The sequence below is a fragment of the Phacochoerus africanus genome, chromosome 3, assembly GCF_016906955.1.
Source record: "Phacochoerus africanus isolate WHEZ1 chromosome 3, ROS_Pafr_v1, whole genome shotgun sequence".
Taxonomy (NCBI): Eukaryota; Metazoa; Chordata; class Mammalia; order Artiodactyla; family Suidae; genus Phacochoerus; species Phacochoerus africanus.
The window spans coordinates 200,577,698-200,598,692 of record NC_062546.1 but is presented as its reverse complement, the minus strand read 5'-3'; the positions used below and the strand labels follow the sequence as shown (position 1 = coordinate 200,598,692).

The 20,995-nt window shown below is 56.2% G+C and overlaps 1 protein-coding gene across 3 annotated transcripts in view; it reads right to left on the bottom strand.

Moving 5' to 3' along the window:
• The window catches only part of SH3BP4 (SH3 domain binding protein 4), a 103,300-nt gene that overhangs the window by 9,423 nt on the left and 72,882 nt on the right, over positions 1-20,995 (bottom strand). For 2 of the 3 annotated variants that reach the window (XM_047773829.1, XM_047773828.1), the window contains 3 exons: positions 15,561-17,923; positions 5,833-6,021; positions 2,762-4,749 (listed from right to left, as the gene is read on the bottom strand). In XM_047773829.1, coding sequence (XP_047629785.1) covers positions 4,525-4,749; positions 5,833-6,021; positions 15,561-17,923 — 2,777 coding nt within the window. In that variant the 3' untranslated portion in view covers positions 2,762-4,524. Of the gene's footprint in view, positions 1-2,360; positions 2,480-2,761; positions 4,750-5,832; positions 6,022-15,560; positions 17,924-20,995 lie in introns of those variants that run through there. The other variant, XM_047773830.1, reaches the window with a different exon arrangement.

The window sequence follows — 20,995 nt, the reverse complement described above, 5'->3', positions numbered from 1 at the left end:
AACTTCCATGTGCTGTGGGTGCAGCCCTAAAAAAAAATTTTTTTTTAAATCCTGGTGAGGTGAGCATACAATTTCCCATTTTCCCTATTTTTAAGTGGTTCCTCCAAGGTCAGCAAGGCCTCTTGGGTGGAAACGACTGGCTCTTAAAAAACGAACACTTTGTTTCTATATTCACGTACCTTAGTAAAGGTTGAAATTCTAAAAACGAACCAAAAAGGAAAAACCTTGGTTAAATACAAGTGTTTTAAATACTTCTGACTTCAGGGAAATGGTCACCAAACGGTCACGCCGAGCGCGTACACACATCACAGCAGAGATCAGTGAGGACCACGTGGAGACGCCCCCGTGCCAAACTCCCGTGGCTCTGACTTTGGACATTTGCTTCTCAAGCAGTGGCTTGTCTCCAGTTTCTTTTTCCTTCTTTTCTTTCTTTCCTTTTTCTTTTCTCTTTTCCTTTCTTTCCTCCCTCCCTTCTTTCCCTCTCTCTTTTTGTCTTTTTAGGGCTGCACCTTCAGCATATGGAGGTTTCCAGGCTAGGGGTTGAACAGGAGCTACAGCTGCCGGCCTACCCCACAGCCAGGGCGATGCAGGATCCGAGCCACATCTGCCACCTACACCACAGCTCACGGCAATGCCAGATCCTTAAGCCACTGAGCGAGGCCAGGGATCAAACCTGCGTCCTCATGGATGCTAGTCGGGTTCATTACCGTTGAGCTGTGATGGGAACTCCACACTGTTCCCGTTTCTGATGTGGCAGAGCTGGCAGAGGACAGAGCTTGGCATTGGCACCAGCTGGAACTGTCCATGGTTCCCGAGTCTCGGTTTCCTCACCCACGAAACGAAGGCAGCCCGAGGGTTTAACGGGACAAAGCTTCTTAGACGGCAGGTGCTGAGCAAGGGCTGAGCACTTAGCCTCATTCCCTCTGCTCCCAAAATAAAGTCGCTTGACTATTTAGATGAGGCCGTTTGGATCATTTTATGCAAAATCCAACTTGACAACAGCAAAAACCATGGCCCAGGGAGTTCCCTGGTGGCCTAGTGGTTAAGGATCCAGCGTTATCACTGCTGTGGCCCAGGTTCCATTCCTGGCCTGGGAACTTCCACATGCCATGGATGCAACCACCACCAACACAAACACACACCCAAAACCAAAAACTCCATTGCCCAAATTGACTACGTTGTCCTTGTGCCAGGAAATGGATGGTTAAGGCAACATCACTGCTTGTGGGGTACACCCCACTGAGTTCCACCTCTGCCGGGATTTCCCTTCAGAACGTACTTTAAAATCTGAGCTGTGTTTGGAGTTCCCATGGTGGCTCAGCCGGTTAAGGACCCGACATTGTATCCGTGAGGATGTGGGTTGGATCCCTGGCCTCGCTCAGTGGGTTAAAGATCCAGTGTTCTGATGGCTGTGGTGTAGGTCTCAGCTGCAGCTCAGATTTGACCCCTAGCCTGGGAACTCCGGGATGCCACAGGTGCGGCTGTAAAAATGAAACATAAAAAAATCTGAGCTGCATTTGATGCATTCATTGCTGGATGAGCTTTGGCTTATTTTTCATATTGGTTCTAAGCCCAGCACAAAAGCCCACTCTAGCCACACCAACACTCAAAGCCAAGGACATCCTGAAATGCATTTCTAGGGCAGAGGTTTAGGCACTTCCCTCAGGCAACACACACTTACGGCGCCAGGCTCTGGGGACCCAGAAGCGAGTTTAGACACGGTCACTGCCCTCAGAGCTCAGTGAGGCTGAGGGAAAAGGAAGGACAGGTGTTTCAGCTCACGAAGAGCTCAGGCAAAGGCAGGGAGGGACTCTGGTCTTCCCTCGTATCCCACGGACAGGGGAGGAGAGAGCTCGGGTGGGTGGACCAGCTGGGAGCGATCTAGGGTAGCTTGGCCATCAAAGGATCGAGAGCAAAGGGACGTGTCACGTCCTTGGGTCCGGCGTGACAGCAGCAATGGTTGGGAGAACTCCTATGGGCTGTGGGAATCTGTGGCTCCTTGGAGGGGAGGGTCCCAGGACCGAGCCAGGGGACCCAAGACTACCAGGAGGACTGGGGCTGGGGAGTCACCCAGCAAGTCATTTGGCGCATGCCCCATCTGATGGGCTGTTGTTCATCCAACAGGCCCCAGGCCTGGGGCGGGTAGTCTGCCTCTCGTGGTCCCTCTACCCTCTCTCTCAAGGTTGCACACAGCTTCCCCCAGGGGTGGCCTGGCCTTGGGCTCGCTGGTGCCGAGGCAGCCTGGAGCTTGGATTCAAGTCACTTCTCAAGGAGGCCCTCCTGGCCCCATTCCTCCCAGCACCTGGTCTCCATCAGGGACCCGCCCCCAGTCCCTTCTCTCCCTGGGCTACACCCCATACCTAGGGCATGGTGGAGGCAGGGCCTGGGGGAGTCCAGCTCTCACTAGCAACGGAGTCCTGGCGCACAGCCATGGTTCCATCCTCAGCTGTATTGCGGGTTTGGGATCTGCCCATTCCAGCTGCAAGAGACCAAGAAAATGGCAAGCCACCCACCTGCACCCTTTGGGTGCGCTGGGCCACACTGATTCCCATGAGTCAGTGATGGCTGAGAGCCGTGTGTTTCAAGAGCAATGAAATTAACAACTAGACAACAGATACCCACGAAAGCAACTGTGCCACCATCATCCAGGGGCAATGGTGTGGGGGCAGGGGCACTGTTCTCCACAAAGACAGTTACGCCACGTTTTGTTTGTGTTTCCTTTAGAGGCTGCATAGGGACAGAAGAACATACACACACTTAATTAAAATATCCAAAGAAAATTTACTGCAACTTTTGTAGAATCGAATTTTGTGCTACAAGACATGTTGCATAGGAAACAATTTAAAGCCCCTGAGGAAAAATATCCATATTTAAGGTGCGACTGGTTTGGTTTCTTCTTTGGGGGGAAAGTGAGAGATGCTCTCTGGGAAGACTGAAGGCGGAGAGTCAAGAAGCAGAAGGTCAGGTGACTTTGGGTGAGGATCGGCCGAGCGTGTGTCCAGGCTCCTGCAGAGGAAACGAGGCAGGGCTCTTTTCGTGGGTGTTTCTAGCCAGTTGGTCTTCAGTATCTGAATCAACAGCCTTCTAAGAGTGTTGCTGCCTGAGAGAGCATTTACATCAATGAGGCTAAGTAATTAACAGGCCTCCAGAAAGCGGACAGAGGGAATGACATTCAGGGATTCCAGATGGCCTAGCATCCCTCAGGTGAGCACAGCGCGTGTCCTGGCTCCTTCCCGGGGATCGACTCCTCAGATCCGCCGGAGTCTTCAGCCCCGCCCCTCACTCCCTCCTGGCGATGCAGCCAGAATTCAGCCCAGCACGCGGATCTGCAACCAGCGTTGGGAACTCAGTGGGCCCCACTGTATGCGGGAAATGTTTTCAGAAAACATTCATTTTGCTTGGGTAATCGTTACAGCGTTTTTTTTTAAAAAGAGACTTCCCTATGCTATCTTTCCCAAGGAAAGATGGACACACCAGGAGGCCAGAGGGGTGACGTTTTAGGTGAAATGGAGTTTGGCAAACGGCAGCAGACACCCCTGGCCATGAGCATTGGGTGCACGTGGGGTGGCGTTTTCTTCACACCCGGAGGCGAGGCTTTGAGCTCCGCAGGAAGCACTCCCCCTGCCCCCAGGGAGAAGCAGGACAGTGGCTTTAGAGCTTCGGGGACCCCCTCCCTCCAAATGGTGCAGCTCTTTTGCAGGACTGACGGCCTGGCAGGGCAGGAGAGAAGGCTGCCCACCCGCTGCCCACTTGTCTCAAGGGCATAAAAATGGATTTCCCTCTGGCCGCTAAAGCTCAAAAAAGCCTCCCCTGTGCTGTGGCTGATCCTTTCCTGCGACACGGGGCCGATGTACAGAAGGTAAATAAAAACACGAGGAAAGCCAGGGCTAGGATGATCTCGGGAAGAATGGGTGAGGACCAGACTCTTGACTGAAACAGCACGGTTCCTGTTTGACTTCGTTTTCAGTACAGACCCCAGACGGCCCAACGCCTGAACGAGTGTCTTTCCGAGCTCAGTGTTGAAATGCCAAGTGTGCCTGGCAATTAGAAATGCTCCCACGACCCTTAAATACATATATACATCTGGAACATAATTTAAAAAGGTCTTTCGAGAACATAAAAACCTCAACAGCATCTGCCCCTATGAAGTGTTCTTTTTTTTTAAAATCTTTATGGTCCATTAAAAAAATTAGGTATCACCTTTCTCATCGGCCCCTAGCCCCCCATACTTTAAAAAAAAAAGCGATTTTAAATCTCAAGGTATAATTAACAAATAGAAAGCTATTTGATTGGCAACAACCTGCCGTAGAAATTCCCACGGCCCCTCCCCTGTGACAGAGGCGGTGAGTGGAGCGTTGCATGTGCTTGGTCCGGGGTGCGGGTCCAGCCGGGAGGGACCCTGGATCTAAGGGAGCAGCCGACCCCCCCTGTCCACCGCCAGCTCCATAGGACTGCGGGGCGTCCAGGGCAGACGGAGGGCACGTGGCCCGCCCCTGTGAGCAGCAGGAGGTGGGGGGAACCCCTTCAAATCACATAGTCATCCTGGTCCACGGGACTGAAGGCAGCTGCTCGCAGGACGTCCAGGGAGTTCACCAGGATGAGGGTCCCTGTGAGGTGTTTCCAGCGCTTGGTGATGGGGTTTTTCATCTTGTCCAGGCCCGTGTGCAGCTCCTGGATGACGTCGCGGTAGCTGTCCCCGATCTGGTGGCTCCAGGTGAGTAGAAAGTCATACGCGGGTTTCCACATGGCCTGGATGGTAGCGTGGTCCAGGAAGAAAAGAGCGAGGGGAGAGGAAAGAGTAGGGGTGGTGAGACATGGCATCCCAGCTCCTCTGCTCATCACTGAAGCTCCTCTTTCCAGAATAAAATGGGAGTTCCTGTCGTGGCTCAGCAGGCTAAGGACCCGACATCCTCTCCATGAGGAGGTGGGTTCAATCTCGGGTTCAGTGGGTTAAGGATCCAGCGTGGTCACAAGCTGTGTCATCCAGGCTGACGATGCAGCTTGGATCCTGCGTTGCTGCGGCTGTGGTATGGGCCGGCAGCTGTAGTTCTGATTCAAACCCTAGCCTAGGAACTTCCCTATGCTGCAGGTGCACCCCTAAAAAGACAGACGGAAAGAAAAAAGAAAGAGGGAAATGAGATCCGACTGCAGTGGCTTAGGTGGCTGTGGAGGCACAGGTTCAATGCCCAGCCTGGTGAAGTGGATTAAAGGATTTGGCATTGCCACAGCTGTGGCCCGGATTCAATCCCTGGCCGGGGAACTTAAACAAACAAACACAAAGAGAGAAATGAATAGAAAAGAATGGAGGGATGGAGTGGCCTCTGTCCCTGGCCCGCACATCCCCGGGGGAAGAAATGTATTGCGTGGGAGCAGGTGCGTGTAGCAAGCAGGGGCCCAACAACAGAGAGGGTTTCTCTCCCCTTCCATCCCCGGCAGCTCCTCCTGTCTATTCAGAAACTCGCCACGTCCGTAAAGGACGCTCTGATCCTCGGGTCTTCCTGCTCCCTGGGTCTCGCAAGACTGACTGTCTTTCCAGAAGCTTAACGTGACCTCCATGAAGCAGGGAAAAGACAAAGCCTCCCTGAGCAGGAAGCCAAGCAGCTCTGCCCCAAGCTGATGACAGGCCAGGTATTACTGGCCCCACGCCATGTGGGCAGAGCCCCGGCCAGAACTGCGCACAAAGCGCTCCGTCCCATCTGACTGAAGGTCACTTAAGATCAGGATCAGCAAGGGACGGCAGCCCTGGGGAGGCCACTCCACATCCTGCTTGACGGCGGAGCCGCCTCGCCTCTGCCAGGGACCCCGAGAAGGATGAGACTTGCTCCCACTCACCTCGCTGTCCACGACCCCGTTCCGGTCCCGGTGGGGGGACTCGTAAGCGTCCATCTGCTGCTTGGACACCTTGGCGAGCTTCTCAGCCAGCTCCCTCCAGCGCTGCGCCACCTCCACGGCCGTGGTCAGGAGCACGAAGTCCTGGATGAGTCTGACCACCAGGCCCTGGCAGTCCATCTTCAGCAAGGCCTGCGGAGGAAAGACAGGCAGGCATGAGGAGTGCGGGGGGGTCAGGCTCCGGCCATGCCCGGGGACAGCTGTCTCTGCACGGGGGGCCTGAGCACCAGCACCGCCGGGGCTCACGTGGGGGCGGGGGGGGGGGGGAACCGCCACCTGCAGAGCGTGCTGGCCCCTGCGCGGGAATTCTTGTCCTCCTGGAACCGCACAATATGACCGTGGAAGGAGGGTCTTCGCTGACGCGATGCGCTAACATGAGGCCCTACTGGATGAGGGTCCTTAGGGACAGAACGAAGACATCTCCATAAGGAAGGAGGCATGGCCATGTCCATAGGTGGGGTGACACGGTCACATCACTGGAGCAACCAGGAGCTGGGGCAACGGCCTGGACCAGGCTCTCCCTCGGAGCCTCCGGGAGGAGCCAGCCCTGCCCCCACACCTCCAGAGCCTTGACAGGAGTCACTCCTGTTGCTCTGAGCCTCCCGTCTGCGGGACGTTGTGGCAGCCCCAGGACGCTGACACGCAGGGTGTGGGGGGGGGCGGTGACAGCTGTTCGTTTGCTCCCGCCCTTACGGGGGCCGCTGGAGAGCTGATGGGTGCCCTTTGCCCAGACGGCCAGCACAGTCCAGCGGATGAGATGCCATCAGCAGATGGCAGGGAGCCCCAAAAGGCAGAAGTGACGTGGGCGGGGACTCTGATCGGGGCCTGGAGCTGAGACGGGGATGCTGGAGACACAGGACGGCCCGGGGCGGAGGGAGGACAATTCAATAGAGGCCAAAGGCGGACACGGCGGACACGTGCACCCTCGGATAAGGTCTCCAGGATCAAAGGGGCAGCTCCCTTGTCAAAGCTGCGACTTTTCCGGTGTGTCTCTGAGACGGGGTCCCAACGATGGAGGGACAGGCACTTGGGAAGGAGAGAAACACCCTCGGCCTGGAACGCGCAATGAGCCCAGAACAGCAGGTGGGCACCTTGGGATTCGACTCCCGTCTAAGAAAGGGGCTGGGCCAGGAGGCCAGCTTCCAGCTCAGGGCTGGAGACCCCGTGGGTGCCGTGCGGCCCCGGGCTGGAGGCTAGGTCACACTAACACTCTGCCTCAAAGAAATGAAGCCACATCAGCTGCATAAACCTGCAAGCTTACTGTCCCCATGTGTCACCCCAGATTACACGACGGCTGCTGGGTGCCAGCGCCAGGCCATGGGCCTGGGAAGAGCCTGGTTACAGAAGAGGCCAGGCTGGCACGGTTAGTATGCGGCTCTGGGTGGCCAGGACAGGATGGAGCCCCAGGCAGGAGGATGGGCTCTCCTGGGCCACAGACGGCAAGGCTCACCCCCCCCACTGCCCCACAGAGCCTCTGCTGCCCAGCACACCCTCGGATTACAGCCTGATGGCAGCAGAAGCAGCTTCCGAGGCTCCAGAGATGGTGTCTGAGAAGCCCTTGGGCCCGAGGACAGTGAGGATAAAGCCAAAGAGTTGCGGCTACCAGTCACCAGACCCGGGCCTTCTTTCTGTCGCCCTACGCTGTCCAATGTTGTCACTTCTCAGGTCGGAAGAGAAAGTGTTAAAAACAGCCCCAAACTAACCAGCCAGCCCCTCCCCAGTGGAGCCAAACGCACAATTCAAGTGCTCCCTTCAAACATTTTATGAAGATGGGGTGGGGGGGCGTGGGGGGGTGGCGAGCAGCCTCACATCCGTGCAGGAGCGATCTGCTGGGGCGCTACTTTAAAGAACGCAGCTATTGCAGAATGAGTATTTTCGGGAGTTCCCTGGTGGCCTAGCAGTTAAGGACTTGGTGTCACTACTGCGGCACAGGTTTGATCGCTGGCTGGGGAACTTCTGCATGCTGCAGGCGTGGCCAAACAAGTAAAATAAAATAGACTGAGTATTTGTTTATTTGGGGAGAACTTCACAAAAAGAAAGGGCAGCTGATTTCGGGGGGGTGTCCTTAAATGCACGCGCCAGATGTTGCAGCATCTCAGCCTCTGCCCTTTAAAACACAAGATCACTCCGGGACCATCCCGGGTTGGGGGTTAGCAGCTGCTATAGAGGCGGGAAGCCAGAAGGGAGCTTGAGGACTGCTTGAGACCTTTTCTGTTTTTATTTTTAAATAAGCCGCTGTCCCTGAGTACTTCCTGTGCGGGCTCCTGCGCTTCTGGGCAGCCCCAGGAAGGGCGGGGCTCCCACACCGGCTGCGTGTCAGAGCCGGCCTGGCCTCCAGGCAGCCTTGGCTGGGGTCCCACAGGGAAAGGGGACACAAGCAGAGGCAGGTCCGGGTTTCCTGGCGCTCAGGCCAATGGCCTTTCCACCCCAGTGGGTTCCTTGTGACCCCAGGAACTGAGCAGGAAGCTTGCTTGCAGTGGCTTAGGTATTTCAGACAATGGTCTCTTTGAACTTGGAGATCTTCAGGTGACACTGTTTGAAAGAAGTTCAGTGTTGACTAGATTTGAGTATGAAAGATAGGAAAGGGGCACCGCTAGGTGTTTGTGGGGAGGGCGTGCTGACCTGGTAGAATATTCTGGATTTACATTCTCTTGGCCTGGTGTGCTTTGAGCCAGACACACGGGGCAGACAAGGTCCCCTCAAGCCATGCCTACTGTCCCGAGGCATCTGGCCAGCCCCCTGGTGACAGTGTTCCCACCCAGCTGCCTGACTCCGCAGGTGGCCTCCGTTTCCAGGTACGTGCTTGCCCGCTTCTGATTCAGGGATTCCTGGTGGGCGGCCATCAAAGCTGCTCTCGGTCCCGGGCGCACCCACAGACACAAAGCTCCTGAGAAACTCAAACCCTCTCTCCGGCCCTGAGTGGCCACAGCTGGGACCCAGCACTGACCACACTGTCATTGCTATGGGGTACTTTATGCGTTTTTTCCTTGAAGGACGCCCCCCCGCCCCATCTCTGCAATAGAACATTTCTCAGCAGTGGCAGGAGGTGCTTCTGGAAGCTTGTCCCTTTCAACTTCGGCACATACACCGGTCCCCGCAGGTAAGACCAGAAAATACCCAACGAAATAAAGCACAACACGGGTTCCAGTTGGACTCCTACCTGGAGTGACCCGTGACTTAAGTCAGCTGGCTCTGTAAGGGGTGAGATGGGACCTACTTTTGGCGTTGCGGGCAGGGGGTCTCTACCAGTGACAAGAAAACAGCACAGACAACACCTGAACCAGTGGGCACAGCTGTGTTCCAGTAAAACTTCTTGTACAAAAACAGGCGCCGATCCCTGTTTGAAGAGATTCTTAAGAAAATACAACAAAGCCTCACTTCAGTTTTGCTGCACATTCCAGCCAGGCTTCCTTTCCAGAGATGCTCAGACACCACAAGGGCCGTCACCATGGCAACGAGTGCTCCTCCCTGTTTTAGCCTAGGGCTTTGGGACCACCTGGCAGGAAGTCCCCAGGAACCTCCCTAGATGCACAGGCGGTAGTTAACTGCTTCCTCTTGGGGCAGGGGGGAATGCACAACCTGAAAGTTGAGAGTTAAGTTTGATTTGGGGCAAGACTAGGACTTAACCCTGGGAACCAGCATCTCAGGTAGCCCTGAGAAACTGCCATGAGGTGGTGAGGGAGGAGCTAAGACATATGGGAGTTTCTGCGACGAAGGACAGGGAGCAGGGACAAAAGAGGCCTGGGCTCCCTGAAATCCTTCTTTTGATCCTTTGATATGCACCTTGCCATATCGTATCCAGAGTCTTCACAGCTTGTGGGACTCACGGGCTCTCACTCCCCTTGGAGATGACTGCGTTCACAGATGACCGTGACATCCTTTGTTTTATCCTTAACTACAGCCCGGGCAGAGGTATTTAATACCAGCCAAAGAGGAAAAGGGGGATGCGATAAAGGTGAGGGGATGCAGCTGGGCACACACTTTACAAAGGTTTGTGCCTGGTCTCCTGAAGGCCACTACCAGTCACAAGGAGCAGACATCACCACGAAGGATTTTAGTGTTTTTCTAGATAAGAGGAGATGCAAGAATTGGGCACAGAAAATCTCCTCCTAAAATTATCGGACTTTCCGAAGACCTGTTCTTCCAGTTTCCCCAGAGCCAGAGTGTCTCACTCCTGATTTTCACCCTGAGCTCTGCGCAGGGGGTCCTACAGGGCGGAGCGGCAGCTGCAGTGGCTCGTAATTTTATCCACGTGGAGGCTGACGGCAAGGGCCAAACTTCAGATCACAGGGCTCCCCCATGGTCCTAACTTCGGCCATACGTTTTGGGGGGCACTGCCTGACCATTTCGTCCCATGGTGCTAGGAATGCTCATTCCCAGGTGTTGCGAAAGTTTCGTTGGCCAGCCACTCAATGTGCTCTTACTGGACCAGGTCTTATTAACAGTAGCTAAAAGCCTCTGGCCACCCCCTCCAAAGACCAAGAACCAGCAGCACTGGTCCCGCTGGCGGGGGGGGGGGGGGGGCACAGGTGGCTCAGCAAGTGCTGAGCCACTTGTGCCCGCTCTCCAGGGCAAAATGCAGAGTATGGCCAGCCCAGGGCAAATCCCATGGAAGTGGGGAATAACTGTGGTGTCTACACTCCCAACCGCTGGCAGAAGCTGCCTGTGGGAGACGGGCCAGACAGGGGACCTTCCACGGCGTCCTTCAGAACCGTCAAACATCAATGCCAAGAGCAGCAGCTGGGTCTTCGCAAAGGGGAAAGTCAGTGAGGATTACTTTCATTCTGGGATGAGCCCCAGGAGGTGGTGCAGACCGAGGACCTGGGAGGGGCTGAAGGTCAGCTCTGATGTGCACGTGGCCTGGGAACAGCCCCTCTCAGCCCCTTGGAGGAGGTGCAAGCCGGGGGGCACGAGGGCCACCCCATCCCCACCCCGCCAGGGCAGGACAGAGGTGAAACCAGAGCTGGTAGGACAGAGCGCCCCCTTGTGCAGGTTGGCCAGGTGAAGGGGGATGGGGGGTGGGGGTAAAAGGCCAAGGGGTCCAGTCCCAGGCTGTGAGGGTTCCCTGCCCAGCAGCCCATCCCTTTGGCCCTCACGTCTCATCTCTGACCTCGGCTGAAACCAAACTGCCCATCTTTACCTTAACAAGAGGTGAATCCGACAGGGATGGAGCTAGCACAGGTGGCTGCAGAAGTCGCAGTCAAGGGTCATAGACAGAGAGGGAAACCCAAGGGCCACTGGGAGACCACTGTGAGTTCATACCTGCTCAAGAAAGCCGTCAGCTACAAGGCAGGCTGGCTTGACTAGTGGGGGGTGGTGAGAACGGCCTCAGGTCGATGGGTAGGGGGTGGGGTGAGGTCTGCCTTCAGATTCAGACCGAGGGCAGGCATTTGAGGACCCTCTCCTGCTGATTTGAATACACCCCCTAACCAGGTACTAAGGAGAAGCTACTGCTCCCAGAAAGGAAGAAGCAGGCTTTTCCAACCCCACTCCCCTCGGTTGATAAAACCGTAGCCCACTGGATCCTCAGGGCAGAGCCCCCCCTTGCCTGCCCGCTGGCATTTCTCGCAATCATCCGATCTTAATAGACCTATTTCTTGCCTGTCCCTTTGTCTCTCGCTGAATTCCTCCTGCGTGGAGGCATGAAGACCCTGAACCTCAGTGAGTCCAGACACCAGGTGAGTGATTCTCATTTAAAACCATGGGTTTAGGGAGTTCCCGTCGTGGCGCAGTGGTTAACGAATCCGACTAGGAACCATGACGTTGCGGGTTCGATCCCTGACCTTGCTCAGTGGGTTAACGATCTGGCGTTGCCGTGAGCTGTGGTGCAAGTCGCAGATACGGCTCGGATCCCCATTGCTGTGGCTGTGGTGTAGGCTGGCAGCTACAGCTCTGATTCGACCCCTAGCCTGGGAACATCCCATATGCCGCGGGAGCAGCCCAAGAAATGGCAAAAAGACAAAAATAAATAAATAAATAAACAAAACCATGGGTTTAAGTCCCAGTCTGGGTCCGAGTCCCAGCACGTGGGTTCACGTCCTAATCTGTGTTCTGGGTGGCTTCAGGCCGTGAGCACGGTCAGTTTCAAATCCAGGGATGACTGAGTATTAGTCCCCCTCACCCCCGCCCCAGGCATCCGGGTGTTCAGAAAGAATGATGCTGGGGGTGACGAGGGCAGGGCGCGTGTCACGGACTATCACCTGAGCAGCTCGGAGAGTGGGAAGCAGGAACGAACGACGACTCACCTGGGCAGATCCTCAAGGAGGACACACCTGGGTCCAGCCCTTCCCATCCTCCAAACACTCCGCCCCACTCACCGCCCACAGAGCAGAGCGCGAGCCTCACCCAGCTTGAGGAGCGTGTCCCCCCGGGCGCCTCATCCTGTATCTGCCCAGCCTCCGGTTCTACCCCATCCCCTGCTCCCCTGCATCCGTGGCCCTTGCCCAGGCTGTGCCTTCAACCCAACAGCCCCTTCCCCTCCGTGTCCCCACACCAGTGTGCCCCTCCCTGGTCCGCCCACGCCAAGGAGGCCTTGTCTTCGGGGCCCCTTACAGGTGTGTCCTGCACTCCTGTGGTTGTTCATTCGTTAGGGCTGGATGCCACCCACGGTCACAGAGGGTCATTCTCCCCTGTGGTCATTCTGTGTGGGTGAGAAAGGGCAGCAGAGCCACAGCGGGAGGTCTCAAGGGTTACACGAGGTGCCCCCGGACCAGCTGGGACACGGCAACTGTTCATGCAAACGGTGCAAAGGGGGAATGGAACCAGAGAACAGGGCGGATGCCACGAGGCCGGGTCCGGCTCCGAGCCCCAGGCTGCACGTGCTCGCTCAAGTGTTCATCACACGCCCCAGTGTTGCCTACATCCCGGCATCCCTGTCCTCGCGGAGTTCACGCTCAGGGTAATAACACGAACCACAATGACAAGCAAACCCAACCATTTCGGATCTGAGCAAGCGCCGTGGAGACAACGATACACAACACAGAGGCTCAGGGGCAGAGGCCGGGAGGCCCACGGTGGCTTTATCCAGGGCTGCAGGAAAGGGCTGACAAGAGGACATTTGGCCTGGAACCTGAAGGAGATGAAAAGCCACCACAGGAAACTGGGGGAAGAGCATTCGGGCAGAGGGAACAGCACAGGCGAAGGCCCGAGGCGCAGGGGAGCGGGGTGTGTCCAAGATACAGAGAAAACGCCAGAGTGGCCGGCGAGCAGGAGGCAGATGTGGCCCCAGGGGCACGGGCCGGGCCAGGCCGGGCCGTACAGGAAGGATGGCAACTTTGTTCTTATTTGATTCCTTCTCCTCTCCATCGCCCTGCAAAGTCACTGCCCCAAACGTTCACCACTTCTAACTCTTTCAGTCACTGCTCCCAAACCAAAGAGTCACAACTAAACAGAAAACCTCCTTCACAATGACAGGGGTGGGAGGGGGGGGCTGCGAATGGAGGGCCGGGTTGAATCAGTGGTTGAGGCCGTGGGAAATCTGACTGCTTAGCGAGTCGTTAAGTCCCCAGAAATAAAACACCTGGTTCCCCGCGACAGCCCAGAGACACGGGGATCAAGCAGCCTGTGGTTTCTAGAAGCTGGGCCAACTGTTCCAACCTGCCGCCCCAGAGATGCCAAGACAGGAGAGGAGCTGGGGAGGGGGAGGGAAGGGGGGGGGGGGTCCGCTGCAAAACCAGTTTCACCTTGTGCCACAAATCTAACCTTGTCTCAGAGCTGTGTTCCTGCCAAGGTCGAATTTCAATTTCTCTGTGGGAGTCTGAGTCCGGGTGGGGGAGGGGCCGAGATGCACAAAGACCCCTGTCCTCACACACACATTAACCCCGGGAAGCCACCAGAAAAACCTGGCCCCACAGCAAAGTTGCCCTAGTGAATAAAAACAGATGCAAAGAAACGAGGAGGAAACAAGCAGAAATCACGTCCTGCGTCATTATTCATCCGGGGCTGGAAAAAGCCCTTCGGGCTCTCTGGTCCTTCACCTCTGCCCAAGCAAGGTGGGCATTTCTAGCTGTCACGAAGGAGCAATCCATAGCGTTTAGGTTCCATGAAAGCCCATCACTCCAGCGCCGATGGAGAGACGCCCTCCCGGCTGGAGGCTGCCCCCCGCCCCCGGGGCCGAGGAGTGGGAGGAGTCTGCGTAGCTCGGGCTGGATGCGAGCTTCGAGAACTGACCTCACAAGGTGGGCCAGCCCTGGAGGAGGGGCCCAGGGCCCCAACTCTGGGAGAGCCCCCCCAGCACTGGCGCAGGTTCCCCTGCTGCCTCCACACAACTGCCACCCCGTCGCCATGACAACCTGCTTCCTCCCCACAGAAGCTGCCAGCAGTGCCCTATCGCTGACCGCCTGGTTGCCACCTCTGGCTGCTGTCTCCTGCCTCTGGGCCACGGCAGGCTCTCATTCTGTGCCCAGCACCTGGCACTCTGTAACACTGTGGGCCTCTATCAGGGGTCTATCTTCACAGCCTGCTCCCTGCCAGGCTGCAAGGCAGCACCCCGCAGCAGGGGCCACGCTGCCAGGGACTGTACCCCTCCATCGGGCAGCCCGGGATGTGTGCAGTGACGAGCCTCAGCTGTCCACCGCGGTCCACGCGGCATCCTCAGATGCCCGCAGACACCCCCGGCCTCTCCGTTCCAACAGGCACTCACGCGAAACGGCAGGTGTTGGGGTGAAGCTGAAGTGGCAGAAAAGCTCGGGGCTCCGGGAGTCTCACCTTACAGAGATTAGGAGGCGCAAAGGGCTGTGTGGAGTTGACGGAACAAGGAAGAAAGCCTAGGACTGAGTCACGGAGGCATCCCACGGAAACGCAGACTAGTGGTGAGTCCAGGGAAGGGACCCGCGTTGGCGTCTCTCCAGAAGGAAGCGGACAGAGATTTTCTGGCAGAGACTCGACCAGGGATGTATTTCCAGGGGACACTGGGCTTTTCTGAGGCTACTGGACCTCAACCAGTTAAGAGTGGGTTGCCTGTGGAGCACGGGACCAGCGCCGAGCCCAGGTCCGCTGGGAGCCGTGAGAGCAACCAGCGAACGCCTTCCCCGTGGCCTGCGGGCTGGACGTGCCCAGAGGTGGGACTCTAACGACCTCCCTCCTCCTCAGGCTTCCGGCTCCCAGTTCCACTGGCAAAGTGGAGGCCGACCTCGCTGCAACCCAAGCTCGTGCCAAGAGGAGGAAGCGGGTACAGAGCGAGGGCAGAGCCTTCCACCAAGGCCTGGAGAGAAACACTCCTGGCAGGAGAAAGTCAGCGTTCTGGGGAGGTGAGCGGTGTGCCACTTTCAAGTCATGGGTCCCGCTGGGCATCTGATGAAAGGGTGGGTCCCCTCCCAGCAGATCTAAAATAGGGGTGATGGAGGAGCAGCCCCTGCTCCCCCAGGAAGCCCCCTCTGGCCTGCTGAGGAGCTCCCAGAGTCAGCGAGAAGAGACCTGAACCCCCCCTCCGCCGGCAACCCCCGCTGTGGCCCCTCTGGCTTGTGTGGGGGCCCCTGCTGCTCCCACCTAAAGGCCTGTCCCCAGGTGCAGGCTTGGGACCCTGCCCGGGAGTTTCAGAGAGCAGAGGGGGCCCAGATGCCAGCCCAGGGCCTCACGAGACCACCCCCGCATCCACGCGTGCCAGGGAGGGGCTGGAGGCTGGCTGGAGGCAGCCCCATCCTCCAGGCGCCCACAGCCCGCTGGGCACTCACCATCATGAGCTCCTTCTGGAAGGACTTGCGCTCTTTGTTGTCAGCGTTGTTACAGTCCTCCTTCAGCTTCTCCAGGACGGACGCCACCCGCTCGGGCTCGCTGTCCAGCTCGGCCCGGCAGAAAAAGGTGAGCGGCAGGTTCCCGTAGCCCAGGGCGTCGGCGAAGGAGCGCCAGCTGCCAATGTTCTCCATGAGCAGCGTCCGCACCGAGGCGTAGATGTAGGTGAGGAACTTGCAGGGGCGCAGGATCTGCTCCAGCAGCGCGGACGTGCTCAGCTCGGGCCCGGCCAGGGGGCTGGGGCGCGCCCTGCCCACCACCAGCACATTCTTGGCGTGCACCAGGCCGACCTTGCCCTGGTGGTAGCCGATGTACCACTCCTTGGTCCAGAGCTGGCCCTTGAGCCGGATCTTCTCCTCGCTGAGCAGGGCGATGGCGTCCCCCTTCTTGTACTCCAGCAGGTAGTGGTTCTTGCTCTGCCGCACCACCGTCTTGAGCAGCTTGCCGAACTTGAGGCTGGACACCGGGCGGTCCTGAAACGTCGGGTACTTGGCGGTGGCCGCGAACGGGGACAGGATGATCTTGCCGACCTCGTTCTTCTTGAGGAACCGCCTCTGCCCGGACGGCTTGATGGCACTTTTGGGGGGCGGCTGGGGCGTCTGGACGCAGAACTGGGTCAGGATGGCCTCCTGGTCGTCTTTCACCTGAACCCTCAAGGTGAAGTCCGAGAGCTCGCCGGGGTTCTGGCAGGTGATGGGGAAGATGAGGCGGCTGACCTTGCCCAGCTTCACCTGGAAGCCCCTCACGGCCTTGGCCTGCTCACTGGCTTTGACCTCGTAGTTGGTCATGTTGGAAAACATGCAGACCTGGAGGTCCTGGGGCCTGGACAGGACGAACTGGTGCTTGCCCCAGAGCTGCAGGGCCACCGGGGCCGGGCCAGGGGCCTGGCGGGTGACCTCGCTGACCAGGAGGGTCTTTGGGGCACAGTCATGGCCGAAGATGGTCACCACCGTCTTGAAGGATGGGTGAATGTGTTTGGGACCATAGAGACCCACGGTGACTTTCTTGTGGATGAAGTCCCAGACGGTGGCGGGATACAGGATGCTCGGGCCGTGGGCCACAACGGCCAGGTACATGCAGGGCTCCAGGTTGTCCAGCTGGACCTGGACCGTGTCCCCGTAGCTGTATGACAGCGGGATGGGGACATACGGGCCCTCCTTTGCGTCACTCCTCAGGCACTGGAGGCCCACTGTGCTTTTGCTGAAGACGTCACTTTTCACCTCGGCCGAGACTTTCATCTCCAAGACGATGTGGGTGTTCACCTCGAGGGTGCTCAGCTTCACCTCCAGCACCGGGCTGATGCTGCTGCACCTGTCGCTGTTGAGCTCCAGCGGGGGGTCCAGCAGAGCCTTCATGGAGATCTGCTGCGTCTCCCCGGGGGCCACGTGGCCTTCGGGCACGTGGATGCTGATGTTGGTGTCGGGAAGCTGCACCGAGCCCCCCGAGCTGTCCAGCTTGCACACGATGTTTGTCTCCACCGCCTGGGTCTGGCCCCACCCGGGGCTTTGGCCCAGCAGGTCCAGGTCATGGCAAGACCGGGCCAGCTTCCGATGGCTCAGCCAGGCGGCCCGAAAGTCCTCCCGGCTCTGGAACTGCTCGGGGGCCGGCGACTTCAAGCCCGAGAAAAAGCCCGAGGACGCCGGCGCGTCGGACTTGGCTTGGAGGACCGAGAGCTCCGACAGGCTGTAGGAACGCTTGCTGCGGAAGAAGGGGTTGTCCCGCTTGACCGGTGGCTCGGCGTGGAGGCGGCCGGCGGCCGGCAGCTCGTCGAAAACGTTGCCGGTGCTGTTGGTGGTGGCCGCGCCGGACTCGGTGAACGAGGACGGGCCCGCGTCGAAGAGGAGCAGGTCCACGGTGCTTTGGGGAGTCGGCGCGTCCACGCTGGGCATCACCGCCGGCACGTTCCCATTGAGAAACGGGTTGGTTTGGACCCCGTTCCAGAAGGGATTATTACTGGAGGGTTTGCTCAATCCCTTCTTGTCCTCGGCCCACCCTCCGAGCAAATCGAGCGCCTTGGCCACCTCGTCCGGGCTGTCTGGAAGATTGTCAATCATCCCGCTGTCGCTTAAGGTGGAGTTCCGGTAGTTTAGGGGCTGCACGTAGGAGGAGGGGATGTAGCCCATCTCGGTGGTGTTGTGTGCGTACCACCACTCCCCGCCCGACGTGTCCAGGACGTAGAGATGGTCGCCCTTGGAGAACTTGAGGGTGGTGAAGTTGGTGGGGCAGTAGTCCTTGATGGCAATCACTTCCTTTGCGTTTCCAAAAGGCGTGGGATTGTCTGCGAGCAAGGCACTGGGAGAAGGCACTGCGAGAAACACACAGAACAGGAGTGAGGGCGCGGCCGCGGGCGGTGGCGCGGGTGGGGCAGAGCCCTGTCCCAAGCCTGGGAGGCGAGCGGTCTGAGAAACAAACGCCCCCGTGCCCAACATGGGGACGAGGAGCCGCGCAGGCAACTGACAGAAACAACGTGCCCTCTGGGGTGTGACTCGCCCGGCTGACCCCCGAATCAAGCATTGTCTTTCCAAATTCCATCGCATCCCAACGCACCGTCTAATTTGGATGGCAAGTCTCTCCAGCATCCTCAGAAACACGCATCAGCATCAGGGAATTAGCAACACACCTCCGGCTCTAAGCATCTCACTGGACCAAATTTTTCTTCATGCACCTAAGTTTCTGAGGCTGATCGACAGACAAGGTGAATGTCACTGATTCAGGCAACAGTGGTGCTGCGTTAAGGGACCTTGCCACATCACCAGGGACCCGAAAAGACCCTCAGCAGAACCCCTCTGTTTAAGAGCTGATGCCATGTTCTGCCCTCAGCACAAAACACCAAAATTCTGACAATCAGGCTCCTTTCTGAGTTTCCAAGTTGAACCTACGTTTTCATCAAGTTGTTTACATGAAATCAGATGTTTGAGGTCAGTCTCTTTCAACCTCTTTTAAGGGATCATTCTGAAGAAGGGCGTGGAAATGCTCCCTCCTTCCTTGAAAATCAAAGGTTTAGGTCTATTTGTAATTCACATTATTTTTAAACAACTCTTTAAGCAAGCTGAAAACTCGCCACACTTTAAACAATGACTCCAGCTAATTTATGGCACTTGGTGTTCAACTGTGTGTTACCAACACAGACAGCAACTGGACCAGCAAAAAAAAAAAAAAAAAGTCATTTAAACAAGCAAGGTGTGTTTTGAAAAATAACAATGAAAAACCTAGGTGCTTTCTCGCCCTCCCATACCTGACAAAGTACATACACTCAGAGGCTGAAGAAACGTCTTCCTAATGGAAATAAGCCTGAATATTTCTCCCCAATCCCTATGCCAGTTGTGCCTCGTTTTGCTGAGTGGGCTGATACTCTGCCTTTCTGAAAGGAGCAATGGAAAGCAAACTTTTCTTAGATGCTTATGTAAACAAGCAAAGAAAGGGCTACATTACAGTTGAAAAATACCTACCTCTTGTCTCAAATATGATGAAGGCAGCAGGCATCTTATTCTATGAAATTGCCACTCCCCCCCCCCCCCATGATCTGCCAATTTCCCCTTCCTTTAAGAGGAAACAATGAAAATGAAGTTGTATTTCCTTGGCAAAGTCTCAGGAAATACAAGTAAGAAGTTTCTACTCATTTACATTAACTCAGTTACAGAGATGTGCTGGGCAGGAAGTCGACCTAGGCCTGGAGAGCTGTCACCTGCCACCCTCTGTCGGGGGTGTCGGGGAGAATCTGGTTCTGGGATCCCTAGACCTGGGCCTTCAATCCACACTCTTTGCAACTGTGTGAGCACCACAGCCTGAGATTCTTTATGATGGAGAAGAGCCATCTTTTGCCAATGGGTTCAGGTGAGGATTAAATGAGATGGGGCTGATAAAGTGGTTCACAGAGTGAGGTTCAACCAAAGAGAGGGACTCACAAAGCATTATGTTAGCACTGGGAACTATATCTGGTCACTTATGATGGAGCAGGATAATGTGAGAAAAAAGAAGGCATATGTGTATGTGTAACTGAGTCACCTTGCTGTACAGCAGAAAATTGACAGAAGACTGTAAACCAGCTATAATGGAAAAAATAAAAACCATTACATAAAAAACCCCAAAAAAGACAAGGTGTTATGTTTAAACAGACATCTCCACCCCCTCCTAATTCAATTTTTCTCCATAGCATTGATCAACCAATATAAAATGTACCTTACATGTTTATTTTGGCTCTGGTGGGCTTACAATTTTATTCTGACTTATTTTGGGGGGGAGGGCTCCATTGCCCCACTAGGGTATAAGCCCCACTAAGGTATTTTCTGCTCACAGTGGTGACCCTGGAACAGGGCCTGTGTCACATAAGCATTTGTGGAATGAACATTCATCTTGTAAGCTTACAACAGCGAAGCTGCATCCGTGTCCTTGGGACAAGGTGCTGGCCACAGGCAGCGTCAGAGTCCCCCTGGCTGTGTCTGTCTGTCATACAATCACGCCAGAGAGAACTCACTTAACACTGAAGGGGGGCAGTGAATACAAACAGCCAAATAAAAGATAATGATTTTTTTTTTTTCCTTTTTATGGCTGCACCTGCCACATACGGAGGTTCCCAGGCTAGGGGTGGAATCAGAGCTGCAGCGGCCGGCCTACACCACAGCCACAGCAACGCCAGTTCCTTTACCCACTGAACACGGGCCAGGATCCAACCCACATCATCACAGTGGGTTCTTAACCTGCTGAGGCACAACAGAACTCCAGGAGAATAGATAGCTAATGCTTCGAGGGGAGGAGGGAAGAGGGGGGATGGGTCAACTGGGGTCCGGGGATAACATAAGAGCTTCTCCCCCACTGTTTTCCAGTCACAGGCTCTTGTAATGTAAAGTTTTTGTTTCCTAGACACAGCTAATGAAAATGTCCCATAGAAATGAAAACCAGATGACAATTAAAGAAAGCTCGCCAGCTATTAAAATCATGTTAGAATTCCTCAAAAGTTATATCCCTATCAGGCACCCCCAGCATAGTTCCCTTACAGTAATATTTTAAAAATTAAAACCCAGCGCTATGAAGCAGATTTTGGACGTAGCCTAAGAAAATGTATCAATGCAAACGATCACTTTAGGCTCACCAGACTGAAGAACAAAAGCGCTTTTACTTAAAATGCCAAGGCACCCTCCTTAGGAGAGGAGTGGTAATTGACTGCACCCGAGGATGAGGCTCAGCTGGGGGCTGGCGTCCCTTCCCCGTTAGGGCCCCGTCCAAGCCGACCGTGGTGTGAACTCCCTTCCAAGACCCGGCTCTCTGTCCATCAACTGCCCCCAGCACCTGGGACAGAAGCCTGTGCAATCAAATGCAGAGGAATCCCTATCAATTTCCAGCAGTGCTGCCCGGAGTCACAGCGACCTGGATTTTCATA